Source organism: Spea bombifrons, chromosome 3 (genome assembly GCF_027358695.1).
Source record: "Spea bombifrons isolate aSpeBom1 chromosome 3, aSpeBom1.2.pri, whole genome shotgun sequence".
In the NCBI taxonomy this organism is placed as follows: Eukaryota; Metazoa; Chordata; class Amphibia; order Anura; family Pelobatidae; genus Spea; species Spea bombifrons.
The window spans coordinates 49907871-49935233 of NC_071089.1; the positions used below are offsets into that span (position 1 = coordinate 49907871).

The 27363-nt window shown below is 38.5% G+C and overlaps 1 protein-coding gene across 2 annotated transcripts in view; it reads right to left on the reverse strand.

Annotated features, from left to right (window-relative positions):
- SLC22A3 (solute carrier family 22 member 3) overlaps nucleotides 1-27363 on the reverse strand; it is an 88277-nt gene that overhangs the window by 20717 nt on the left and 40197 nt on the right. For both annotated transcript variants that reach the window (XM_053461183.1, XM_053461182.1), the window contains 2 exons: nucleotides 23913-24081; nucleotides 10996-11113 (listed from right to left, as the gene is read on the reverse strand). In XM_053461183.1, the coding sequence (XP_053317158.1) occupies nucleotides 10996-11113; nucleotides 23913-24081 (287 nt within the window). The remainder of the gene's footprint in view (nucleotides 1-10995; nucleotides 11114-23912; nucleotides 24082-27363) is intronic.

Consider the following 27363-nt stretch of genomic DNA (forward strand, 5'->3'; position numbering starts at 1 on the left):
CAGTCCTTATTGAGTAAACATACTTTATATGATATTTGGCGCATACAGCATACAACTGAAAAAGATTTTACCTGTTTTTCTAAAACTCACTGTGCGTACTCTCGAATAGAGTTAATAATTGGAGATATTGGCCTCCTATCAAAAGTTAAAAAAACCAAAATCCACGAAATTACGTGGTCAGATCATAATTTAGTAACAATGGATATAGAAGACTCAATGAGAAAAATAACTACGGAATGGAGATTAAATCATAATTTAATAAGAAAAAATATAGATATAGAATACATAAAAGAAACAACCCAACAATTTTTTAAAGAAAACGATGTAGAAAATATGTCCCCATCTAATTTATGGTGCACGTATAAAGCTGTAATAAGGGGACATTTTGTTAAGTTAGCTGCGCAAAGAAAAAAAACTATGGAAGCTAAATTATCTGATCTGTACATAACTCTGTTTCAATTAAATAAATCCAATAAGCAGAGCCCTTCCAAACTAACGACCGAGAGAATCGATATAATAAAGACCAAGATAAACACAAGTCTTATGGAACAGACCAATAGAATATTAATGGCACTAAACTCCAAAAGATATTACAAAGGAAATAAAGCAGATAAGATGCTCACGAATTTACTAAAAAAGAAAAGAGAAAAAAGAATTATTTCCAAAATACTATATAAAGGGAGAACCCTTATGGATCCAATGGAAATAGGCCATGCATTTAATGATTTCTATAAAAATCTGTATAATCTATCGGATAGAGCAACAGATATAGATGTTCAAAACTATTTCCTAAAGAGATCTTTCCCCAAGGTTTCGGAAGAAATGTTAATGAAGTTAAATTGCAAAATTACTCTTGAGGAGGTCCAAAATAGAATCCGGGAGTTAAAACCAAAAAAATCCCCTGGTCCTGATGGTTTTGATTCAGACTTCTATAAACTATATTTGGAGGAACTGTCCCCTTACTTGGTAAGAATATTTAATGAAAGCATAGATAGAGGAGCCCTTCCGGAAGAACTTTTGAAAGGGAGCATAACACCAATATTAAAACCTAATAAAAACCCAGAAGATATTACCAGCTATAGACCGATATCTCTCCTTAATACAGATGCTAAGATATACGCAGCAGTGCTTGCTCATAGACTGAATGTAGTACTTCCTCATCTAATCCATACAGACCAAGTAGGCTTTATAAAGAATCGACTTGCTACTAACCATATAAGAGCAATCGCTGGCATTTTTGAGGAAAATACTAAAGAAAAAAGTAACATCCCGCAACTGACCCTCTCATTAGATGCCGAGAAGGCTTTTGATAGGGTCAGTTGGAGGTTTATGGCAGGAACTTTGAAAGCTTTTGGATTTAGAGGACGGATATACCATGCAATATTGGCTCTGTATACTAAATCTATGGGAAGAGTGATAGGTCCGGGAATCATATCAAACTGGTTTTCTTTTCAAAATGGGACGCGACAGGGCTGCCCACTTTCTCCCCTGCTATATGTTTTGTCTCTAGAACCTCTTGCTAGAGATATTCGGGCAGACCAAAATGTGAAGGGATGTGGAAAAGAGGGAACACAAAAAATCAAGTTATATGCAGATGATGTTCTACTGACAGTCCGAGACCCAGTGAAGTCTGTAAAACATATTATCAATTGGATTGAGCAATATAGTGGGGTCTCGAACTACAAGTTGAATATCGATAAATCAGTAGCTTTACCCTCTAATCTAGACTATAGCCAAAGATTATATATTGAGAAATTGGGGTTTAAATGGGTTAAAGATAGTTTCTCTTATCTGGGTTTAAAAATCAATTCTACACCTAAATCCTGGATGAAGATTAATCTTCTCCCCCCTAATTAGAGATATGAGTCTCTCCTTTAAAAAGTGGAAAGGGCTATATGTCTCATGGTGGGGGAGAATAAATGCAGTTAATGCATATATTTTACCTAAATTTATTTACATTTTCAGGATGATCCCCTACACAGTCCCGACAAGTTGGTTAGAACTAGTCCAACGTTTGTTTAACAAATTTATATGGGGAAATAAAAAACCAAGGTTAAAATTTCAGGATATTACAAAAAATAGAAACCAAGGAGGATTGGGAGTTCCCCTGATAAAAGAATACGCACAGGCGGCTTTAACTGTGCAGGCTATAATAACACAAGCAAACTGCGCAACACAGGAAACTTGGTATAAAGGGGAATTACCGAATAATAACCCATTTGGGGATCTACAATATCTGTTCTGGATTTCTTCCAGAAAAGCGAGTGAGATAACCAAAACAGGAAACAGTCTAGCGCTGCATCATATAGTAAGCAACTGGCATCAGATTAAATCAAAACTGGGTCTAGAGGGTCTAATATTAACTAGTCTTCCTATTATCTTTTTGGAACAAGCGATTGAAAATCTAAATTTAATTATGTGGAAACAGTTAGGTATAGACAAGATACAAGATCTAATGGATAGAGACATCTTAAAAACTTTTCACCAACTACAAATCGAGTTTAATCTCCCAATAGGAGAATGTTTCAAATATTTAAGGGTAAAAAGCTTTTTTCAAAAAAATTTATGGCAGAAAGGGAATACTCAAAATCTTAATGCATTTAAACAATTGGTAGAAACAGAGCAATATAAGAAACTTTTAACAAAAGCGTTAAAGTTGATTAAGCTATGTAGAACTGAAAATATCTGCCACGCAATAACAAAATGGGAGAAAGACTTAGATATTACAATAAACAGTAAAGAATGGAGTAAAGCATTAAATATAACATATGACATCATACATTGTTTAAATCTAAATGAGCTCCAATTCAAACTTATGAATCGCTGGTACTTAGTTCCTTATGTTTTGGCAAAAATGTTCCCCAATAATCTTCCAAATTGTTGGAGATGTGGCGCAGAAAAAGGAGATATGCACCATATATGGTGGAACTGCAATCCTATTAAAAACCTGTGGCAAAGGGTTTCACATAGGCTAGTAAATAAATTTGGCTTAGACTGGGAACTAACTCCGGAAAGAGCGTTATTGCATTTAAACTTACCAAATAACGAAAGAAAAGACATTAAACTCTTAGTACATTTATTGACTGCAATAAAAATTGTGATCGCTAGAAATTGGCGTACTGCAGAGATAATCCCATGGGCCAAAATAAAAGCTCAATTAATATATCAACTTAATATGGAAAAAGGAATTCTGATACAAACGTATTGGAACTCTAGTATTCACGGATACTGGGAGGATAGAATAAAATTTGTGGTCGAAGGCAATCTAGACCCGTGAAAGAAGAGAAATATTAGTAAAATACTCAAAATAACATCACTAGTAGAATTTGGATAAAAAATTTGTAGATCACAATGGAATCGAATCTGTTCTGTTTGTCTGTCTGTCTGTTAAAAGAAAAAGAGAAGAGAAAAAGAGAGAGGAAAAAAAAAAAAAAAAAAAAAAGAATAAGTATCTTTCACTCATTAAAGTACCGTATTTGTAAAAAAAAAAAAAAAAGGCAACAAATCAGGAGTGTTTTACCGTGAGGTTTTTATATCGTGAGTAATTATGGTGCCACGTTATGAATGTGTGGAAGAAACATGGTAACACGGCAGATTCGCCATCACATCTCTCCTCTAATTAATGGAGGTGTCACGTTTCCAGAGGCACCTGGAGTCTTTAGCAGTCGTTGATAACGTATTTTGGGAAAAATTCAGAAAATTGTAATGTTGAGTAAGGTTTAGGGACTATGTCCATTTTTCTTACGAGGCCATCTGAAGATTGTCAAATGGTTCCGTTATAACCTCTTATTAGAATGTTGATATATAAGGACAACATGAAATTCTCCGGGTTTGACCTGGAGTCTCCGAGCGAAGTGCTACAAGAAAAAAAAAAAAAAAAAAAAAAAAAAAAAAAAGAAAGTAATACGAATAATATATCCAATATTAATTTTTCTTTTTCCTAACGTGACAAGTGTGCGGATCGCATGGATGGATGACAACAGCACACCCACCACTGATGAACACTGAGGTGGGCAGCAACGACAAGTCAGGTTAACACATAGTGTGTCTGACTGGAGTACAGGGCTCAGTTAGAGAAACCAAGTTTGTATTGCTGGTACCTCACAAAAAAACATGTGGGTATTAATTTTCGCCAGTTACGAAAAGTTAAAAAGTATTTAATTGAATGGCAAAATCTTTTGTTAATGCCAAACTTAACTTATAGGGAAAAAAAAGCCTGGAAATACAAGATAAAATCCTTCAAAATTAAGTTTCCTCCCCAATTTGCTTTTACTAATGAAGTCAGATATGACATTATGAATTATATTATCAGTGACAGTGATTACATAAAAAATTTACATTACCATTGCCATCATCAATTACCTTATCAATGTTGTTATTGCCGGGAAAGGACCATGCTTAAGATCCCTAAAAGTGACATTAATGGCCCTCATGCTACAGGATTTGTCACAATAATCATTTGCACACACACACTGGGTGACCACATTTTATTTCTGCCATTCAGGGACACAATATGAAGTGCATGAGATCACACACATAGGTGTGTGTGTGTGTATATATATATATATATATATATATATATATATGCGTTAGACATGCATTTTTAACTATATAATGTACTTATCTCTTTGAAGTATAGACTATGATTAAAACATGATTTGAAAATAACAGCTGAACTGGCAGTTTCTTTAATATTAGCCCCTGCTGCCAATATATATTAATATTAGCCCCTGCTGCTGAAATATATTAATATTAATGCCTGCTGCCGAAATATATTAATATTAACTCCTGCTGCCAATATATATAAAATCACTCCCTCAGCTCCCCCACCAAAAAATATGTATAGATCAAATAACACATAAAACAGCACTTGCATGTATAGATCAACTGAATGAGACATACAAACATTATATTAGCAGGTATACATAAATAATGTATGGAAACATAGCATAGCAGGTATAGATCAACAGAATAACACACAAACCCAGCTTTGCATGTATAGATCAATTGAAATCCACATGTGAACTCAGCACTGAAGGCATAGAATCAGACATACAAATCCTGTATTTGCAGGTATACAATAATAATAATGTATGGAAACATAGCATTGCAGGTATAGATCAATAGAACACACAAACCCAGCATTGCAGGTATAGAGCAACTGGAAATCACATGTAAACTCGTCACTGAAGGTATAGATCAAATAAACACATGGAAACAGCATTGCAGGTATTGATCAACTGAATAAGACATACAAACCCTGTATTTGCAGGTATACATAAATAATGTATGGAAACATAGCATTGCAGATATGGATCACCAGAATAACACACAAACCCAGCTTTGCAGGTATAGATCAATTGGATTTCACATAAAAGCCAGCTCTGGCGTCCACACTGCGCACATAGAACCTGACCAGCACCCAGATAACACACATAGGACTTGCCATCTTTGTCCCCACACAGCTCAGCATGAGTCAACTTTGTCCCCAAAACAGCCGTCATGTGCCATATTTGCCCAATAAACACCCTGCCTGTGCCATCTTGGTCCCCAAGGCTGAAACACCCTGCTTGTGCCATCTTTGCCTTTCCACAAATCAATGATACACCTCAAATTCACACGAACACTTTTACAGTCACTTACTAATTCACACTTTCATTCACATAATTCATTCACACAATCATTTATTCTCTCACTCATTCACACAAATCATTTACACATATTCATTAATGCATTCTCACAAATTCATTAATTATCTCCCTCATTCAGACAATTTATCCACACATTAATTCTTTCATTCTCTCACTCATTCACACAATTCATCCACACATTAATCATTTCATTCTCGCTCTTTATTTATTTCAATATTCTTGCTACCCTCTTTCTCACTATCTACCCCCTCTCCCCTGTTTCTCACTTTCTATCCCCTCTCCCCTCTTTCTTACTTTCTACCCCCTCTCCCTCCCTTCTCACTTTCTTCCCCCCTTTCCCTATTTCACTATTTTTTTAATATTTTCTTTTTGTGTGTGTGTACTGTTCCCAGTGCAGTATGCTTAAAGATCTCTCTGGGGACCTTTCATACATGTTTGATGCCAGTGATCTCATGGTGACATTGTTGTGCTCCCAATAATTTTATTAATATTTCATTTTCCCTTAATTTTTTTCATTTTTTTGTTGAAACTTTTTCAGAAGTGAGATGTTACATGAAATGTAACATGCAAGGTTTATGGTTATTGGTGATATGTGGTTGGCTGGTCGGTGCTTGAGCCAACCTCACAAGCCTAATGGTTGAAGTGCTCAACACTTCCTAGGCATAGGCCCCAGTGGTGTGGATGGTGGTATTTGGCTACTGGGCTTTGGATGCCGGTATTCTCAAAGGGTGATTTATCTGGTTACTCCCATACCAGCTGTTTATACCTTTCTGTGGTTTTAATTAGTTTAATTTAATTGTTGACAATTATAAAAATGGCTGTAATGGCATCATATCTGTTGAAATAAAAGATGTGATATTATTGGAGTTTAAATCAATGAACGTGGCCAAATGTATCCAAAGCTAGATAAAGAAATTTTGTTAAACAATGTCACGCACAGCGTAGATAGAACCTGTAGTCAGGTAGAACAGCACGTGCAAGTCCAACAGACAGATAAGTCCAGTGCAGAATAGACTAGGAGCAAGCCGAGGTCAGGAAGCCGTAGGTCAGGATCGTTGCAGGGTAAGCCGAGGTCAGGGAGCCAGAAGTCAGAATCGTCGTGGAGGAAGCAGAGTCAAACGCCAGGGAAACAGGAACAGTAACAAGCCAAGTCGGTAACGGGAAATCACACAGGAACGCTTACTGAGGAATAGACACTATACAAGATAGGTACAACCATCAGAAGGCAAGGCTGGAAGGTTTCTGAGGCTCTTAAATAGGCAGAAGAAGTCTAGGCACCAATTAAAGTTTTCCCGCCCAAAATTCAAAGTGCCGTTACGTCACTTCCGGTCCGCGGCCATCTTGGGATTGGCGAGATCGTAAAATTCTAAAAGGAGCGGTAGTACTGGCTGGCGCCACTAGGTGGCGTGCAGAGGAACGCGTGCACGCGGCAGGTCCGGACCTGGCTCCAGTAGGTGGCGGCTGCCGTGTGGAGTTGCGGGGTCTTACCCGTCCTAGCGGCGGCGGAAGCTGTCTCGCGGAGGCGGGAGGTCTCCCTCTTCTTCGCGGCGGTTGAGGTTGCTGCGGCAAGGCGGGAGGTCTCCACCTTCTCCGTGGCGGCTGAGGCTGCTGTGCCGAGGCGAGGGGTCTCCCCCTTCTCCGCGGCGGCTGCAGCTGCTGACCCGAGGCGGGAGGTCTCCCTCTCCTCCGCGGCGGTTGAGGCTGCTGCGGCAAGGCGGGGGGTCTCCCTCTTCTCCGTGGCGGCTGAGGCGGCAAGGTGGGGGGTCTCCCCCTTCTCCATGGCGGCTGCCGATCCGAGGACCCGGATGTCATGTTCATGTGTGATGGTACTAACTACTGGTTCATGTAAAAATAGAAAGCTAAAAAGCCAGTATAGGATACTATGTGGTTATAAATGCTATGATATGTATGCATTTGCATTTACAAAAGTAGCTATAATAAATACCCAAAACATATAAACACTATACAGTATTAAAATAGAGACATTTATGTTGTGAATGAGGTTCAGAAAGCATATTGATGGATATAATAACCTCCCAAAGAATTGAAAGGAGAAAACCAAAATGTATTTACTTTTGATACAGTCTTATTATATGGACCTTTCTTCCTTAGAACATTTTTTTTTTCTCTTTTATTTGGTTTAAAGATTTTGTGTTCCATCACTATTGTAGCTTAATTTCTATTATAGTCACTGGAACATTGGCTTCTTATATTGCTAGGTTTCACACGACTCTCAATGGGTAAGATAAAAGATCCTCTCAGCGACAGCTCCTCATGAAGTGCAATGAGTGGGCTTCCTTTACTTCTATGTGAATGAAAAATAGCACTGCTTTATCTGCTGTGAATTTCTCATAGCATTCAGCTCTGTTAAAGAAGCGCTTGTATGGCACAGCCATATTTATTACTTAAAATCACTACAGTTACAGAGCTACACCTAGTGACCTTCTAGCAATAATTTTTCCACTGCAAGACAAGGATGGAATATGCGTTTTCTGATATATTTGCACTTGGTTGTATCAGTGAAAGACAACTAAAAGTTCCACCATATAGGGGAAATAGTGAGACTTCTGTCTATTTGGAAATTAGAACAGAAGGTTTAACACATTGCTAAAACATTGCTTCAGTATTGCCTTTCTAAATAAAAACTCATTGTGCTCAGTACAAGCATCCATGGCGCCTGGTAAGTGAGAATTTAAAATATTAAGCAAAAACTTGAAAGCTATTCTATAGAGACTATTGAATAGCTTGAAAACAAGCTTTTCATTCCAGGAAAAAAGTGGGCCCCTTTAAGGAATGTTTTCTTTACATAACTGTTCTTTTGAGAGGTCTTTTATGTGCCCTCTCTAAGTTTGTGGAGGCAGGGTAGACTGATAGTGTCGTAAAACATGATGTAGGTTTATTTATGAGAACTGTCACATTCCCAGCTTTTAACATAATTTAATTCATTCATTATATTGATTCCATTTTGTTCTTTTTAAATGTTCTGGATACGTGGCATAAGGGAAGCCACTCTAGCATTTTTTATTTATTGCCTGCCCTAAACTCAGACTCATATGGGACTTAAACCCTGATGCACTCACATCCGTATGCAGGCTATATTGCATTTGTGCTCTCGGCTAGACTGAATCTTCCTAGATAGCCTGGATCCATGAGTTTCCACATTCTTCGGTACCCATGTTCCTGCATTGACTTACTCACTAGTTTCTGACCCTGACCTATTAGACTAAATTTTCTCTTATCTGTATGGTTCCATATACCTAGCATCCTGATGCTGGCTAACCCAACTCTGTGGCTTTTCTGTGTTGTTCTTGGACTGTGTCCTGGCTGATGTCTGTGGTGTTAGTATAACTGTGTATGCGTGTGTATGTCTTTGTGTAAGGATGTGTAGCATGTATGTGCTGTGTGTGAGAGTGTTTAAATATGTGTGCCATTGCATAAGTTAATTACCTGTGGGCAGGGCTGCCATCAGGGAGGGGGATACACCTGACAGTGGTGCACCAGGCCTAGTCTCCTTGGTCTCTAACCTGAGAGAGCAGGTAGGCAGGGCCCCCTGGTTGGCTGCAGGGTTGTGCTGAGGCAGTAACTGAAATGCCCAGTGGGGTCAAATAACATGAATTACGTGACCCCTCTGTATTAAAGATAGTGGAGGCCCCTGCAGGCCCATAACACCAGCTCCACCCCCCAGCCATCATGCTAGGCTGGTGCTGAGGGCCACGTTTCCTCAGGCCCAACACACTCAGTCTTGTGTGCCAGGATATGATGTCAATTCCTTGCGCACAGGACCTTGAGCAGAAGGGTTGTGAGTGTGTAAGTGTAAATTAGTATATTAGCGTGTAAGTATGTTACTGTATGTGTGTATGTTCGTATACGTATGTAAGTATAATACTGTGTGTAGGTATAATACTGTATGTTATTGTATGCATGTATAAGTATGTTAGTATGTATATGTAAGAATGTCAATATGCTACTGTGTGTAAGTATGTAAGTTTGTGTGGGTGTTAGTATGTGTAACTATGTTGCTGTTTGTAAGTTTGTAAGTGTGTGTGAAAATATGTTTGTATGTTACAGTATGTGAAAGTACATATGTTAGTGTGTGTGTGAGTATGTTATGTGTAATGATTTTACTGTGTGTGTAAGTATGTTGGCTTGTGTATAAGTACGTTACTGCAACCTCTGCATTTTTTGTTATGCCACGGAGTAGAGGGGCAGCGGTAGACTCAGCGAGGTAAGAGGGGGAGTAGAGTGTGTATGTATGTGTACTGTACAGTTGTGTTAAAGTCAGTATGTATGTAAAGTATTAGAGTCAGTGTGTGTATTATAATATACACACTGACTCTTACACTATGCATACATACAGTATATTTATACACACACTTACACTATCCACAAGTGTTGTATATAGCACTGTGCAAGTGTACAGATAATTCACAGAAGCTGAAATGAGCACATAAAACACTGCAGAGCAAAGAAAGGTTGGGATGAATTAATAAAGTACATTGGGACAAATAATTATATCCTCTAAAAGCACAAACCTAGCTGTTTTTTTCCAGGGTAAGTGAACCAACCTTTAAGCTCACGCCACAGAAAATGAACTTCCTAGACACCATAGACATCATCACTAATGATTGCAAGATGACTGCTCCAATTTATGAGAAACATAACAAATGCAACTAAAGTCTTAACAGATCTAGCATATACGCATCCATACACTCATTAGGCAGATTCAATAACGGACAACTCCATCCAGCTAACAACGATCAACTCCATACTCATGGCTCATAAACCCAGAAAGGAACTATGATGTAGGTAACTGGGAACTCTTAAGCACTTAAGCAAGTCCTAAAAGAGTGGAGGCACCTACTGGATGGAGCTGTGAATTAGTAATCTATACCAATCACCACAACTTTGAATACCTCTGTGCATGCAAGCTTCGTCCACGACAAGGACATTAGGTCCTTTTCTTCAGCCGCTTCAGGTTACACGTTATATGTTAAAGGACACATTATGTACACATTAACACATATGACAAAGCATACTAAAGGAACCAGAAAGACAGAATGCTTGCCTTGCATGATAGTGACAGTTTTATGTCCAGTTTAATGCATTAACATGCTAAAAACATTTTGATTGTTATTATAACCACCCAAATGGTAATTTTCCTATTAGCCTTAAACTTCTAGTTAATTTCTCAATACGCTTTTCCCAAAGGGTCTTCTTAAGTGTTTCCTGTTCATCCATTTTCTAAAAAAATAATTTGTGGAAATATTTTTTATGTTGTAATTGAATAAGATGAGATGATGTTTTACAGGCAAGGTGCATCATTAAGTAATTATAAATGGCTTACCTGACAGTAGTTGGGAGTCAGGTATGTCCCATTGTTTCTAGCAATGTCACTCATGATTTTCATAGCCTTCTCTTTCTTTTGCCGTATTAACAACCAGCGTGGGGATTCGGGGATCAGCCTGTTAAAAAAAAATATCGAAATTTTAATAAAACTATTCTTCTTGTTTCTGGATCTGGAGACTAAGAGATATGTACTCTTATTGCATATACAGTCAGATTTGAGGGATGCTGTTATCTCACTTTTGGAAGCATTTCTATTTAACTGCAGACATGTGCTTTCAATCTTTGACTGAAGTCTCCTGAGGAAGTAGATATGGCTTCCAAGTGGCCCAGGAGCCAGTCCTACTACACTCCAGAAACCATGAAGAGTGCCATTAGGTATGGGCTATGTGTTTGGTACCGTTGGTTTGATCTGACAGTGTCAATGTGCTAAAATCTGCCGTTTATTTCTTTCTACAATGACAAGTTTATATGCTTTTGTCATTTGTATCTTCCAAAATTTGTGAATTCAAGTATGCTAACACTGTAGATTATATTATATTATTCACGGACAAGGTAAAGTGAAAGATAAGTGAAAGTGCTTGCAGTGGATCTATCCAGATTCCCCAGGCGTATTGGTACTATCATCAGCAATGCAAAGCTAAATAGTCCACACACTTTTATTAATTGAAACCATTTTTCATGTTTTTAATTACTTCAGGACTGGGATGTTTTTACCAATATCCAATTTTGCCTAGGTGTCACGGTTGAACTATAGCATAATTTATGTATGACATCATTTAACTACAGTAATACCGCACATACATATATTTTAATGGTCTAGAGTGCCATATCACCTGGTTACATGTCATTCTGTATTTATTTCATACTGCTGGATGAGGGGCTTTGGGATAGTAATGTTTTATCATTATTATTTTAGTTGTGCTGGTATAACTAAAGGATATTGGGGCATTTTTTTTATAAAATACATTTCTAATTTTTCATTTTATTCTTATGTACACTAGTGATGTCACAGTGACATCACTGGGCTCCCTATTGTATTTTTTATTTATTTTATTTTCCCTAACGACCATTTTGCAACAGAGGGTCTTCCCCTTCCCTCTACAGGACAGATGCTGAATCTAAAATGAAGACACATGCTATATAACCTCCACTGTGCTTACCTTCCCTGTGTAATAATAATTCCTGATGTTACTTTTAAACATTTGCCCCTCTACTGTAAGACTATGTCCTCTTGTGGTAATATTTCTTCTTTTAAAGAAACTCTCTTCCTTTATCAGGTTAACAAATTGTTGAACCTGGAACATTTCTAAATGGATTGAGTCTTTTGACATAAGGGCACAGGATGATTCAAATGGAGTTGAAAGACACATGTCTCTCCATAGAGATGGATCACAGGAAGTTCTTCAAGTTTGTAGTATATGTCAACAGAGTTATGTGCCATTTCCATTTAAGGACCTTAGCTCATACCATCATGCAGAAGAAAGACCCACGTCTTAAAAGGGGTGGGAAGAAGAGCTGAGGCACGGCCATTGGGCGGCGCGGTGCGTGCACGCCAGCCCCTTTAATTTCATTAGGCACCGGAGAGGCTTTCAATAATCCCGCTCGCAGGCGCTCAGCGGCTTTTTTGAATGTTCGTCTGCCTGCCGGCCCACCGGGAACTTTCCAGGTATCCTGGTGGGCCAGTACGGCCCTGGCCTCACCCTTCCTCTGCCCCTGCAAAGCTGGACGGAGGAAGGGATAGGCGAGAGAGAGACCCAAAATCGAGACTGTCCCGGGATAGTTGGGGGTCATGTGTTTGTTTTGTGAATAGACTGTTTGTTTTTTGTGTGGTAGGGTAAAAAAACATGTCTCAAAGTAATGTTGTTTCATATTTATTTTATTTTAAAAGGTATAAATTGTTTTCCAGAAATTTCCCCTTCTGTTCTTAGGGTGGGTATAAGGGCTCCATTGAGACTACTTCTTCCCCCTAGTATGGGGTGCCTCTTTTCCCAATTACTAGGGACCTTTATGGGCAGTATTTGCACCAAGAACTGATATCCATCTGTTTTAAACTGATTTGAGCCAGATGTCAGGGAACTGCCCCTGTTTACCATCTTCCCCAAAGACTACAGCAGGGTTTAGGTGAGGCTGAGTGCAAAAACTGATCGATGTACAAAGGAGGGCCTAATTGAGAACTATGTGTGTTTTGCTGTGACTTCTGTATGTAATTTATCTCGTGTACTGCAAGCGAGTGGTTCAGCCGTTTGTAGTAGCAGAGGAAGCTGATTTTAGCAGCTATACCCAGTAAGGGTACTGAGATCCATTTCAGACTCTAATAAAGTTATTTAAGTAATAGGGTATCTTGTGCATAGTATGCAAGTTTTCATATTCCTGACAATGTTCCTAGCAATTCTAGGAATTTATATAATTTTTATGTTTCCTTGAGAGAGGAAACCTGTCTATGGTGTAAAAGATATATGTGCAACTGCTGTTATCCACCCAGATGTTGTTCTTTGGGTTATGTTTTATTACCTCTCTTTGTACTACCTTGTGGAATATGATATATTTATATATATATCTATCTCCACAGTGAATGCAGGAATTAAATGGAACCAGCTGTTTGTGTGCAGATGGATATTGTTTTACAGATTAATCTTTCCTTCAGGTAAAATATTCTGTTTCACTGGTTAATCAATATAACCCTTTAAAAGGACAGTATAATGTCCCCCTGACAGCCTCACAGAAAGAAAAAGCATATTACAGTATATCACATAGCAGGAAAATAGCAGGGGTTGGGGAAAGCAGAAAATGCAGCCCCCCCCCACATCTACAAGGGGCACCACTTTAAAGGACCTCTCAGTTCTCATAAGTATTAAAGTCTATATGATAGCTGTAAGGCAGGCAGTTTCTCCTTAAGCCTAAGAAATCCTCAGTCATTTATTAAATTTGAACTACCTTTTCAGTAGAATGACTTTTCTTCTATACATTTACTTACTGATTTCTGACCGATTTCATGTATTCCTAACAGACAACATGTGAGTTGTTTTATGAAAAGGTATCTTTTGTTATAACACAGCCAAGAAGAGTTTCCGTTACCTACTTTGGTACATAAAGCTATTTTATAATTTTTTTTTGTTTTGAAATCCTTTGGTAGGCTTTTTCTCAAAATATTATAGAATATAGCAGTTTTCTTTTAGTGATAATATATTATACATACAAATATTTATATATATATATATATATATACTGTATAAATATATATATATATATATATACATATACATATACATATACACATACATATACACACAATACTGTGCAAACATTTTAGGCAAGTGTGAAAAAGGCTGTAAAGTAAAAATGCTTTCAAAATATACATGCTAATAGTCAGAGCTGGCCTTAGGTGTTCTGGCGCCCTGTGCGGACTACTCCTCTGGCGCCCCCCATCCCAAAAAAATGAAAGGAAAAAAATCTTGTAACAAACAAATAGCTTTCATTAAACAAAACAGCTAATCTGCTGTAACAAAAATGTTTTTTTAAATATTGAAAAAATTGGACCCCAGAAAGCATTTCCTTGGGCCATGCTCCACGCTCCCTAGCATGCAATCACTCCTTCCGCTACCACATCAAAAAAATAATTGCCACACTGACTGCAGATCAAGGGAAGATTGAGAGTCAGTGCAGTTTTCCTTCCTTCTCACCATGACTTTGAGAGGTCCTCTCCCCTGAAATCATTCCCAGTCCATTTGTCCCTCATTCACTAAGCCATACCTCTCCTTTCATTCATCCCTGTAAACTATAGATCAAACACATATAAACAGCACTTGCATGTATAGATCACATACAAACCCTATATTTGCAGGTACGCATAGATGATGTATGGAAACATAGCATATTAGGTATAGATCAACAGAATCAACACAAAAAAACAAGCTTTGCAGGTATAGATCAACTGAAAATCACATGTTAACTCAGCATTGAAGGTATAGATCAAATAAACAGAACTATAAACAGACTATTTGTAGGTATACAATAATAATGTATGGAAACAGAGCGTACCAGATACAGGTCAACAGAATAACACACACCCATCTTTGCAGCTATAAATCAATTGGAATTCACATATAACCTCAGCATTAAAGGCATAGATCACAGGTTGCACACCCCAAAGCCAGCCCTGGTATCCACATTGCCCACGGCACCCAGATTACACACAGATTACACCCCAGCCTGAGCCAATTTTGTCCCCAAACAGCCCAGTGTAAAACATCTTTGTTGGCAAACTATGTACCCCCCTCCGCACTTCTCACTATCCATCCCCTCTCCCACTTCTCACTATCTATCCCCTCTCCCCCTTCTTATTATCTGCCCCTTCTCACTATATACCCATTTCTCACTATGTACCCCCTCTCCCCCTTCTCACTATCTACCCCTCCCCTACTTCTCATTATCTATTCCATCTCACTATGCAGCCTCTCTCCCCTTCTCACTATCTACCACCTCGGCCCCTTCTCACTGCCTCCCCCTCTGCCCCTTCTCACTGCCTTCCCCCCTCTGCCCCTTCTCACTGCCTTCCCCCTCTGCCCATTCTCACTGCCTTGCCCCCCTCTGCCCCTTCTCACTGCCTTCCCCCTTCTGCCCCTTCTCACTGCCCACCCCCCGCTGCCCCTTCTCACTGCCCACCCCCCCGCTGCCCCTTCTCACTATCTACCCCCTCTCCCTACTTCTCATTATCCTCACTTACCTTGTTGCCGGAGTCCTGCGGTGGGAGCTTCAGGCGCCCGTCTTACTGCTCTGCCGCAGTGCGTGCTTCACACATTAGCGCCAGAATATGATGCCATATTCCGGCGCTCAGCAGGAAACGCCGGCACCGCGACAGAGATAGATGCCTCGCATAGGAGAGTGAGGGGCACCAAAGTTTTCAGCAACCGCTCGGCGCCCCTGTTTCTCCTCTGCAAACCCCTAAGGCCGGCCCTGCTAATAGTCACAAACTAACAGAAGAAAAATCTAAATCAAATCAGTATTTGGTGTGGCCATCCTTTGCATTCAAAACAGCATGAATTTTTCTAGGTACACAAAAGGTAAAGGATTTTGTAGGCATATTGTTAGGTATACAATCATACCAAACAGGTGCAATCATAAATGTAATATGTAGGTTGAAACACAATTGTTAACTGAAACAGAAAGAGCTGTATAGGAGGAATACAAGTGGATGAGGAACAGACAAACTCACTTACAAGGTAAGCATGCTGAAGACCAATGTCAAAAGTAATACAGCATGGCAGGCACAGCAACTAGATACAAGGTAGTTATACTGCATTAGCAAGTATTTCCCAGGCAGAAATTTCAAGTTAGACAGGGGTTTCCACATGTGCTGTTCAAGCTTCTTTGAAGAAGCACAAAAGAAACAGGTAACATTAAGGACCATAGATGCAGTGATTGGCCAAGACATCATGCTCAACTCTCTTTGCAATTGGAAGATGCTCAGCAGTGCCATCAGCTCAGGATTGGAAGAAATCAGTGTGACCAAGAGAACTCTGGTCAAAAGTGGTCTTGTTGGAAGACTTGCGGCCAAAAAGCCATATGTGGAAACAAGGACAAACAACTAGAATAAAAAGTGAGTAGTGCGCAATAGAATTATATAAATAATATAAGATGCAAATATACAAGCAAAAAAATGTAATAAATAAATAAATGTGAATGTGCTGCTGGTACACCTCAGAACAAATCCCCACTTTGTTAAAGAAAAACTACAAAAACATATATAGGTGACCGCGCCCCTCACACCAAGTGAGTATAAATAATGTAAATGATACCAATTCAATGTAGCTTCAAGGAAATCCGAGCAGTATGTAAAATTCAATCATAAAACAAAGAGAAAAGAAAAAAACATCATAGTGTAATTCATCAAAATAGTTGTGTGTATATATCTAACAGGCAAAATGGACCCTTACGTTTGGTGGGGCTTATTCAAGCCCATAAACCGCGTAGGGGGGTGAGCGGGAGGGATTGTTCGTCTCCCGAATAAATTTCAGTCTCCACCGTAGAATTATTCAAAACTTCGTGATCTCGGAAGAAGAGCGAGAAATCGAGGTAACTACTCCCAAATTCTTCAAAGCACAGATCCGGAGGCGAGGGTGAGATAAAGATGAATACTTTAATATATAAAATAAATAAATAATCGGACTAGCGGCAGTTTTCAAAATCACGGCGTCCCGCGTTCATCCACTGCTGCACAGCCGAATGTATATCTGCAAATAAAAGTCACGTCCTCCTTCTCCTCTGTCACAACGTGCAACGTACGACGCGTTTCGTGCTATACTTCCTCAGGTACGTTGGTGGATCCCTTTCTGTGCTCCTTTATAGCCGTCTTTAATTGATTAGATCAATGGTAAATTGTCCACATAGATTTGTCAATTGTCCATAATTGGGTTCTTCATTATAGTTAAAGTATATGCATTTAATAAATTAATTAAACAGGATCACAATATAGAATCATATTAAAATAGTCCTTAGATATATTCAAAACAATCCTTAATTATATTTGAAACAGTTCTTAATTGTATTTTAAAATGTAGGTCTTTATCATTAATACTATAAGGGAATAAATTAGTTAGTATACATTATCATAAGTAGTAAATCTATAAGATAACAACTATATAATAGATCATATGTAAATATACAGGATAAGAATATAAATGAATAAATATTCGCGTAATTCGCATATGTGGTATAAAATTATTATCACCATCCACATTAATTGACCATGTAGTTAGGGGGCTATTTAAACTTCTTGCCTTAAAAATACATTGTCTCCTGAAATGGATTTATAAAAATATAGTAAGAATTCGATAAAGAAAGTACTAATATACCGATAAAAAAACGATAAGAAAAAGGCCTCAAAATCATTTATACACTAGATAAAACAATTTTTATAAAATACATTATAAAATATATATATATATATATAAAACCAAAGTATTGATATATATATCATAATAAATAATTAAAAAATAATAATTTAGAGAAAATGACAAAGTTCAAAGTCATTATTCAATCCATTCGGTATAAGAGTTTTTAAATTATAAATCCATTTCATTTCAGCCTTACCTAACTGGTCTAGAAGGTTGCCTCCTCTCCAAAAGCTATTTATTCTTGCAATCCCAGAGACAAGCCAAACAACTTAAAAACTTATTTGAAGAAAAACGTTACAGTCCTGAAAGTCTAGAAAAAACTATACAAGAAGTAGCAGAAAAGGAACGGTTAAATATGATATACACACAGACAAATGCAACTAAAAAACTAACAAATCAGACACCAACCAACATCCCTCTAATCCTTAATTATAATGGAGCAGGGATGGAAATAAAAAGGGTAATTAATCGGCACTGGCATTTACTAAAAACAGACCCATACCTGGAAGAAAATTTGGGACAACATCCAAAAATAGTATTTAGAGGTGCACCAAAACTTAAAAATCAGCTGGTTAGAAGTTATTTAAAAATCTCAAACCAAAAAATACAGGAGGGAGACAATGCCTTTCAGAAATGCGGTCTCTGTCTAGCATGTAGAACCATTAAAGAAAGCAGTAGAAACAAAGTTAAGGTTTTTTCTTCATTTGTAACAAAGAAGCAGTACTGCATCAAACAACAATTAACTTGCCATTCAAAAAATGTGATCTACATGCTAACATGTCCTTGCGGACTACAGTATGTAGGACGCACTACGAGACAATTACACATCCGAATAGAAGAACATATGAGAAACATTAAAAAAGGAGCATTAAACCATAGTGTACCCTTACATTTTTTAACACATCATAATAAAGATGCAAAATGTCTCGAATTTTTAGGGATTGCAAGAATAAATAGCTTTTGGAGAGGAGGCAACCTTCTAGACCAGTTAGGTAAGGCTGAAATGAAATGGATTTATAATTTAAAAACTCTTATACCGAATGGATTGAATAATGACTTTGAACTTTGTCATTTTCTCTAAATTATTATTTTTTAATTATTTATTATGATATATATATCAATACTTTGGTTTTATATATATATATATATATTTTATAATGTATTTTATAAAAATTGTTTTATCTGGTGTATAAATGATTTTGAGGCCTTTTTCTTATCGTTTTTTTATCGGTATATTAGTACTTTCTTTATCGAATTCTTACTATATTTTTATAAATCCATTTCAGGAGACAATGTATTTTTAAGGCAAGAAGTTTAAATAGCCCCCTAACTACATGGTCAATTAATGTGGATGGTGATAATAATTTTATACCACATATGCGAATTACGCGAATATTTATTCATTTATATTCTTATCCTGTATATTTACATATGATCTATTATATAGTTGTTATCTTATAGATTTACTACTTATGATAATGTATACTAACTAATTTATTCCCTTATAGTATTAATGATAAAGACCTACATTTTAAAATACAATTAAGAACTGTTTCAAATATAATTAAGGATTGTTTTGAATATATCTAAGGACTATTTTAATATGATTCTATATTGTGATCCTGTTTAATTAATTTATTAAATGCATATACTTTAACTATAATGAAGAACCCAATTATGGACAATTGACAAATCTATGTGGACAATTTACCATTGATCTAATCAATTAAAGACGGCTATAAAGGAGCACAGAAAGGGATCCACCAACGTACCTGAGGAAGTATAGCACGAAACGCGTCGTACGTTGCACGTTGTGACAGAGGAGAAGGAGGACGTGACTTTTATTTGCGGATATACATTCGGCTGTGCAGCAGTGGATGAACGTGGGACGCCGTGATTTTGAAAACTGCCGCTAGTCCGATTATTTATTTATTTTATATATTAAAGTATTCATCTTTATCTCACCCTCGCCTCCGGATCTGTGCTTTGAAGAATTTGGGAGTAGTTACCTCGATTTCTCGCTCTTCTTCCGAGATCACGAAGTTTTGAATAATTCTACGGTGGAGACTGAAATTTATTCGGGAGACGAACAATCCCTCCCGCTCACCCCCCTACGCGGTTTATGGGCTTGAATAAGCCCCACCAAACGTAAGGGTCCATTTTGCCTGTTAGATATATACACACAACTATTTTGATGAATTACACTATGATGTTTTTTTCTTTTCTCTTTGTTTTATGATTGAATTTTACATACTGCTCGGATTTCCTTGAAGCTACATTGAATTGGTATCATTTGCATTATTTATACTCACTTGGTGTGAGGGGCGCGGTCACCTATATATATGTTTTTGAAGGACAAACAACTATTCACGAAAGCACAGGAACTGGAGTGCAGGACAATGGCGGCAGGGGCCTTATCAGACGTTGGCTGTAGCGAAAGGCAGTTGGTTCGCCAAAGGGATGGAGAGTGAAGAATAAGTGTTTGTAGGCAACAGTGAAGCTTGGTGGAGGTTCCTTGCTAGTTTGGGACTCCATTTCTGCAAATGGAGTTAGGGATTTGGTCAGAATTAATAGTCTACTTAATGCTGAGCACAGGCAAATACTTATCTTTCATGCAATATCATCATGGAGGCATTTGATTGGCCCCATATTTATTCTGCAGCATGACAATGACCTCAAATGCACAGACAATGTCATTAAGAACTAGCTTCAGCACAAATAACAAAAAGTCCTGGAAGCGATGATATGGTCCCTTGCAGAGCCATCTTCTCAACATCATCGTCTGTCTAGAGACAGAAGCAACCGAGGCTGCCTAATTTTACTTGATTTAGGTTTTTGTTCTGTTCACTCTTTTTAAAAGGATTCTTACTTTACACCATTTGTTCATACCTGCCTCAAATGTTTGCATAGTACTATATTTATTATGAAGGAATAACCAATAAGTATTAGAGATGCTATAAGTATAGAGGCGGACATCTTTATATGCACCTATCTGACCATTTACTATCATAATGCAACAGTAATGCACTACTTAAAAAAATAATTGGCTCAAAACAGGCCACTGGTGGGCATCAAAATCAACATTGACACATTAAGCTTTGGATAAGCTTTGGATTTGCATAAGTATTTTCCCTGAAAAGCGCATTACCACTGTCAATGATTTTTTTTAAAAAATAAGGTCTGTGTTTAGCATGCAATATATGGACAAAAGTATTGGGACAGCCGACCATTACACCAACAGGGATTTTTAAATACATAGGCATTAATATTTAATTGACCCCCCCTTTGCAGCTATAACATCTTCCACTCTTCTAGGAAGGCTTTCCACCAGATTTTGTAGTGTGTCACAATCTGGCTCACAATCTCTGTTTCAGTTCATCCCAAAGGTGTTCGATGGGGTTAATGTCAGGGCTCTGTGTGAGCCAGTCAAGTTCTTTCACATCAAACTCATCCAACCATGTCTTTAAGGACCTTGCTTTGTGCACTGAAGTCACACTGTGTCAGGACCCACAGGGATTCAAACCAGCAACCTTGTGGAATCTAGATGAATCACTTATCCACTACTCCACCAGGTGGATCTTGGGTTGCTGTTTTCCTTCTGTCTCTCCTTCTCCATGTTATTCCTGCGTGCTCTTGATACACCTGCCCCTCGTTCAATCAATTAAGCCCTAATATTAACCTGGCGTTATTCTAACCTCAGGGCTAGAGCATTGGGTTCCCGGCCTTTGCATTGTTTGTTTTTGAGTCCTGCTGTGTGCCGTGTGCCGTGTGCCGTGTGCCCTGCCAGAGGGCTTCCAAGCCTTGTGCCCTGCCAGAGGGCTTCGAAGCTGTGTGCCCTGCCAGAGTGGTTCCAAGCCGTGCTCCTGCTGTGTGCCCTGCCAGAGGGCTTGCAAACTGTGCTCCTGCTGTGTGCCCTGCCAGAAGGCTTCCAAGCTGTGCTCCTGCCGTGTGCCCTGCCAGAGAGTTTCCAAGCCGTGCTCCTACCTCTTGCTGGTGAGCTTCCAGTTTCCTGCCTGTACTGAGCTTGTCACCCCAAGTTTATTTCCTGCTAGTTCTTAGAACACCTTTGGATGACGCCCAAAGAAAGACTAAGGCTAAAGTGGAGCGCAGCCCAGAACTGGATACATCATCGGCCTGCCTACAGCCATGCTCTCAATCTGAACCTGCCCTTGCATCAAGACTCCTACCTGATCTGGCACCCAGTGTCCTTCGTGTCCTTGCTGGAATAGAAAAGGGCCTTCTCCAAACTGTTCCCACAAAGTTGGAAGCATAGCATTATCCAAAATGTCTTGGTATGCTGAAGCATTAAAATTTCTCTTCACTGGAAGTAAGTGACCTGGTCCAGCCCCTGCAAAACAGCCCCATATCTTTACCCCTCCTTCAAAAAATTTTACAGTTCGCACAATGGAGTCAGATAGGTAACATTCTCCTGCCATCTGCTTTACACCACTGGATCCAACGCTGGGCATTGTACTTGGCGATGTGAGGCTACCATGGAGCTGCTCGGCCATGGAAACCCATTCCATGAAGGTCCTGCCACACATATTGTGTGTTGATATTAATGCCAGTGAAAGGTTGAAACTCTTCAGCTATGCAATCAGCAGCGCGTTGGTGACTTGCACAATGTGCCTTAGCACTCAGTGACCCCCCCCATGACTTTGCATAGTCTTCCTCCTCATGGCTGAGTTGTTGCTGTTCCTAAACGCTTCTACTTTCCAATAATACCACTTACAGTTGACCATGGAATATCAAGCAGGAATGAAATTTCAGTTCACTGAAATTTGAGTTCACTGAGTTCTTTAACCCCTTCCATACCGATGACGTACCTGGTACTTCCTGGTTGGGTGTCACCCACAGACCGGGACGTACCAGGTAGGTCATCGATGATGCGCGATCCAGCGTCGCTATGGACGCTGGGATCGCGAGGGGCGGCTGCTACTAACTGCTGGGTGTCCCCAGCGATCCGTAGCTGCCACTCCTCCTCAAGCCCGTGCACGTGATCGCTTTGAAGCAAATCACAAGCACGGAATTAAAATATTTAAATAATACTGCGGTCTTCATGGGAAAGCGAAGTACGCGAGCGCCGGTACGGAAGGGGTTAACCCCTTTTTTCACTCAATTGTTTGTAAATGCATGGCTAGGTGCTTGATTTTATACACCTGTGGCAATGTGTCTGATTGAAACAACTAAATGCAATAATTAAGAGGTGTGTCCCAATACTTTTGTCCATATAGTGTAGTTAAAGGTTGTGAGGTTGGCTAGTTGCCACCCTTTCCTTTGCATTTTAGTCCTTGTGACTTTAACCCTCTGAGTGCAGGGGGTTTTCCCATGAACTTTCAGAGTTTTTTCTATAGTTTTTTTTAATATAACGCTTGAGTAATTCAGTAATAGCTATAGCTTTATTAAATAAAACAATGCCTCCATTATTTCCCATAAAATCCAAACCAAGCAGTTAAGTAACTAAAAAGCACTCCTTTAGTAAATGTATCCAATACATGCTAAAGACACAAACTCTGATGAAAATACATATGCCCTCCAGTAATGGAACCAATTTCCATCTCTGGTCCACCTGCTTTTGAGGATTACAACTCTTAAGACACATGAAATCTGGTGTAATAAATTGATGTGTTTTGGTTTAACCTCATTTTTGTTATTTAGGTGAATAGGTTTAGCATAAGGCTTTTTTTACCAGCATGCCAGTTATCTTATCATGCAACAACATAGTGCATATTGGCAGTTTTCTCTTTTAGGAGGATGTATATTGTAAAGTAAACATATGGCCTTAAATGAAGTATAGCTGTATTTCAATTTAAGAGACAGATCAAGCTGGATATGTTAGTAGTTCATTAAAATTGCCCAGGCTCAATCTTTTTTTCTTTTTTTGTTTTCAGTAATTTACTTTAATGATGATTAAACTATTGTTGAATTTATTTTATATATGTGTATTGGATTACCCTCTTGTTAACGTTTATCATGGGCATATACACAAATAAACAGAACATATAGACATATTAGTTATTACCAGTAATAGAACAAGAAGAGGAAGTTTGGCAGTGAAATGGCCAATTGGATTCCCTGCCATGTTGAAATAAAATAAGCAATTCCAGGAATGATCATTACTCCAAGTGTGAAAAACATCTGAACTACAATACCAACAATACGCCGCTGCTTTGATCCCACCAACTCAGTCACTAAAGAAAAAAGAAAGAAAAGGAGAATTTATGTAAAAAATATATATTGTGCAATAGTCATACCACATTTTGTCATTGTCACAGTGTGTCACAAGAATACATAGGTTGCATTATACATTCCCAAACGTGTTTTTGTAGTATTAAGTATTCTTGGAATCAACCTCTTCAACTATTTTAGCTTTCAGTTCTCACCATTCTACCTGTGATATCAGAAGGTAGAGTATCTCATCATGGGCATATGTATCTACGGGCCTTTTATCCTAATATATGATGTACTGCTTATAGTATTAAAGTTATAAATGCATAATTCAAAAACAAAGCACATGGACAAAAAAAGATTTGAACAGATTTTTGGTCCATTAATATTTGGACTGCGGATTTTGTTTCCTGCCCTTTCAGCTCGGATTGCTTTTATCTTTGGAAATAAAATTTTGTTCTCAGTCAATCTCATTCACTCTTTCTGTCTCCCTACCTGTGTCTCCTTCTCTGCAGCCCCTCTTCTTGTTCTCCTTCTTCTTCTCTCAGCTCTCCCTTCATTATCCTGGCCTCTTCCATGTACTTCCACGAAAGGGTGGAACCTTCATGCACACCCTCTCCCTAATTGAAGGGACGGGGGGGGTCTATGTGGTGTGCATAGAGGCTCAGCCCTGTCGTGGAAGTACTCCAAGAGGCAAGAATAATTCAGATCCACAGAGAAAAATAAGCAACCACCAACCACTTATCAACTTCTCTCCCATTCCTCCAATTGGGGAGAGGTTGTGCGTGGAGATTTCAACCTGTTGCAGAAGTACACGGAAGAGGCCAGGAGAAGAACAAGAAGGTGAGCTGAACACGAACCAGAGAAGAACAAGATGTGGAGACACTGAAGTGGTTGTCACTTGCATGAGAAACCATGAGAGTGGGAGAGGTCATGAAGGAGTGAGAAAACAATTCAATTAAAACCCCCAAATATCTTTGTTTTTTTTGTGGGGGTTCTTGTTTTTAGACTAATGAATTGTGTTGTTACTATCCTTGCTTTGAGAATGGGGTTAATTCACTAAAGGAAGGGTTGGCAGAAGAGTTTGCAGGGGCAGCCGAGCCCGAGCTGTCCCTGTATAATGCATACATCAATGTGTAATAAAAACATTTAAATTGACCTGTCGTGAAATCCAATATTATGTGAAATACTAGTTCATGATGTATAAACTGAAGACTGAACAGTGGGTGGGACAACAGTAGGAGAAACAGCTGTCACACAGTATTTTATAGACTTGTGCATTCGTCTTTGGGCGAACATGAAAACGAACACGAAGAGTGCGTTTTCGCGTTCATTCCGAACAAACGTATAATAGAATATAGTGGCGATAAAACATACACGAAGACGAAGACACACAACACGAAGAATCTTCGTGATAGTCTCCGTCTACTAATCTCCGTGGTCCCTTCCCCAACTAGCCTACCTTATCTCCGCAGCATGGCAGGGGTTGACAGAAGAGGAAATCCATAGGTTCGGCATCAGGGGTTAAGGGGGCGTGCAAACGACTCTATTGGTTGATTCCAGAGGAAGAGCATGCAGGCGACCAATAGGCTCACTCGCACAGCCTTTTTAACTCCTGACGGGGAACCTACTGATTTCTGCTCCCGTTAACCTCTGCGATGCTGCGGAGATAATGGGAGCGGAAATCCGTAAGTTCACCGTCAGGGGTTAACATAGCCGGCAGAGACCACTGGTCTCCCTGCTATAACAGTTAAAGGTCTGTACAAGCGACTTAATGGTCGTTCGTACAGACTTTTAACTGTTGTAGCAGGGAGACCAGTGGTCTCTTTGGGCCAAGTTGCTGAGAAAGGATTTTAGAAGTTTGTACGAGCGACCCTATTGGTCGCCAGCAGGGGCTCTTCTGCCATCAACCAATGAAGTACAGGTGTGCTGCTGCGTAGTCCGTACCGCGTTAACCCCGTATTAACCCCTTCTAAAAAAAACGAACACGAAGAACGCACGCAAATACGAAGATTCTTTTTTTCTCAGAAGACGCTCGTTAAAAGGTACAGTAATTGTCTGTTACTGTAAATTTGGAGGATCATGTGTATGTTTTGTCACCTTGAATCCTATTTAATTTTCATTGTGCTCTGTGGTATGCACTGTCATTGTACAGTTATTGTGATGAGTTAATGGTGTATACTTGTATATGAAATGTGCAATTTTTGCAGCTTATACTGTTTGTGTCTTATTTGGTGCAAGACACAAGCATTTATATAGTTGCTTGTAACTCTCACACTAGTTTCAAAGGCCTGTGACAGAACAAATTACAAAATTGACTTGATATACTTGGTTGGTTTTGAAATGTAATTTAGTATAAAAAGGAGTTAAATAAGCCACAATGACTGTCAAGTTGATTTAAAGGTGACCATTATGGCTCTTAGCTTGCAGCCCAATGCTTTACTGAATAATGAGAAACCATGAATGTCTTGCAACAATGTGAATAAAATCTATTGTGTATTACCAAATAAATTAGTCTGCTCTATCTTAAGACTAAATGCCATGATTCAATGCTCATTTTACACATCTGGTGCGGGTTATACAGAGGGGGAAAATGGAATACTATAGCAAATATATTTATGGGCATTATTATTTACTTGTTAAATTCATTTTTGTTAGTATAGACTCTCCATTAAAACAGGCCAATCAAGCCTGCCTTATCTCTGACAAGGCTTCTCGTTTAAAACATAAACTAAAAAATATAGTAAATAAGCACAACTTTAGGTTGAATAGATATATTTTTCACTGCATATTCTGGTTTACGATAGTAAGGCAAGGCTATACTATGAAGTTGATATATACATGTTGTTACATTAAGTTTTATAAATACATCATGTCAGAACATATTTAAGGTGGTCTGACTATTGTCATGACTATGCTTGATATTCTCTGGACATGGGCCTCCAACTGCAATCATATGTCTTGTAATGCTTAATTTACTTTGGAATATATATCAATTTAATAAATTGTAACACCATAATAAATTGTAGTAACGATGATGTTAAAGTATATCTATGCCACTCTTTTATTGTATATATGCAGATACTTAGGAACAGAGTGCAGTGAAACCCAAAATTATGATTAAATTATAACCAAAAATTATAATTAAATTATGATTCAACTCAGCAGACATTAAAATATTTAGAATTAATTTCACCAAAAACTTCAGTTTATATTATAAATCCTGTTGAAGGCACATTATTAAAAAAGTAATTAATGCCTTCATTAATTAAAGAGAAAGGAAACTTGTATATAACTTACAATAT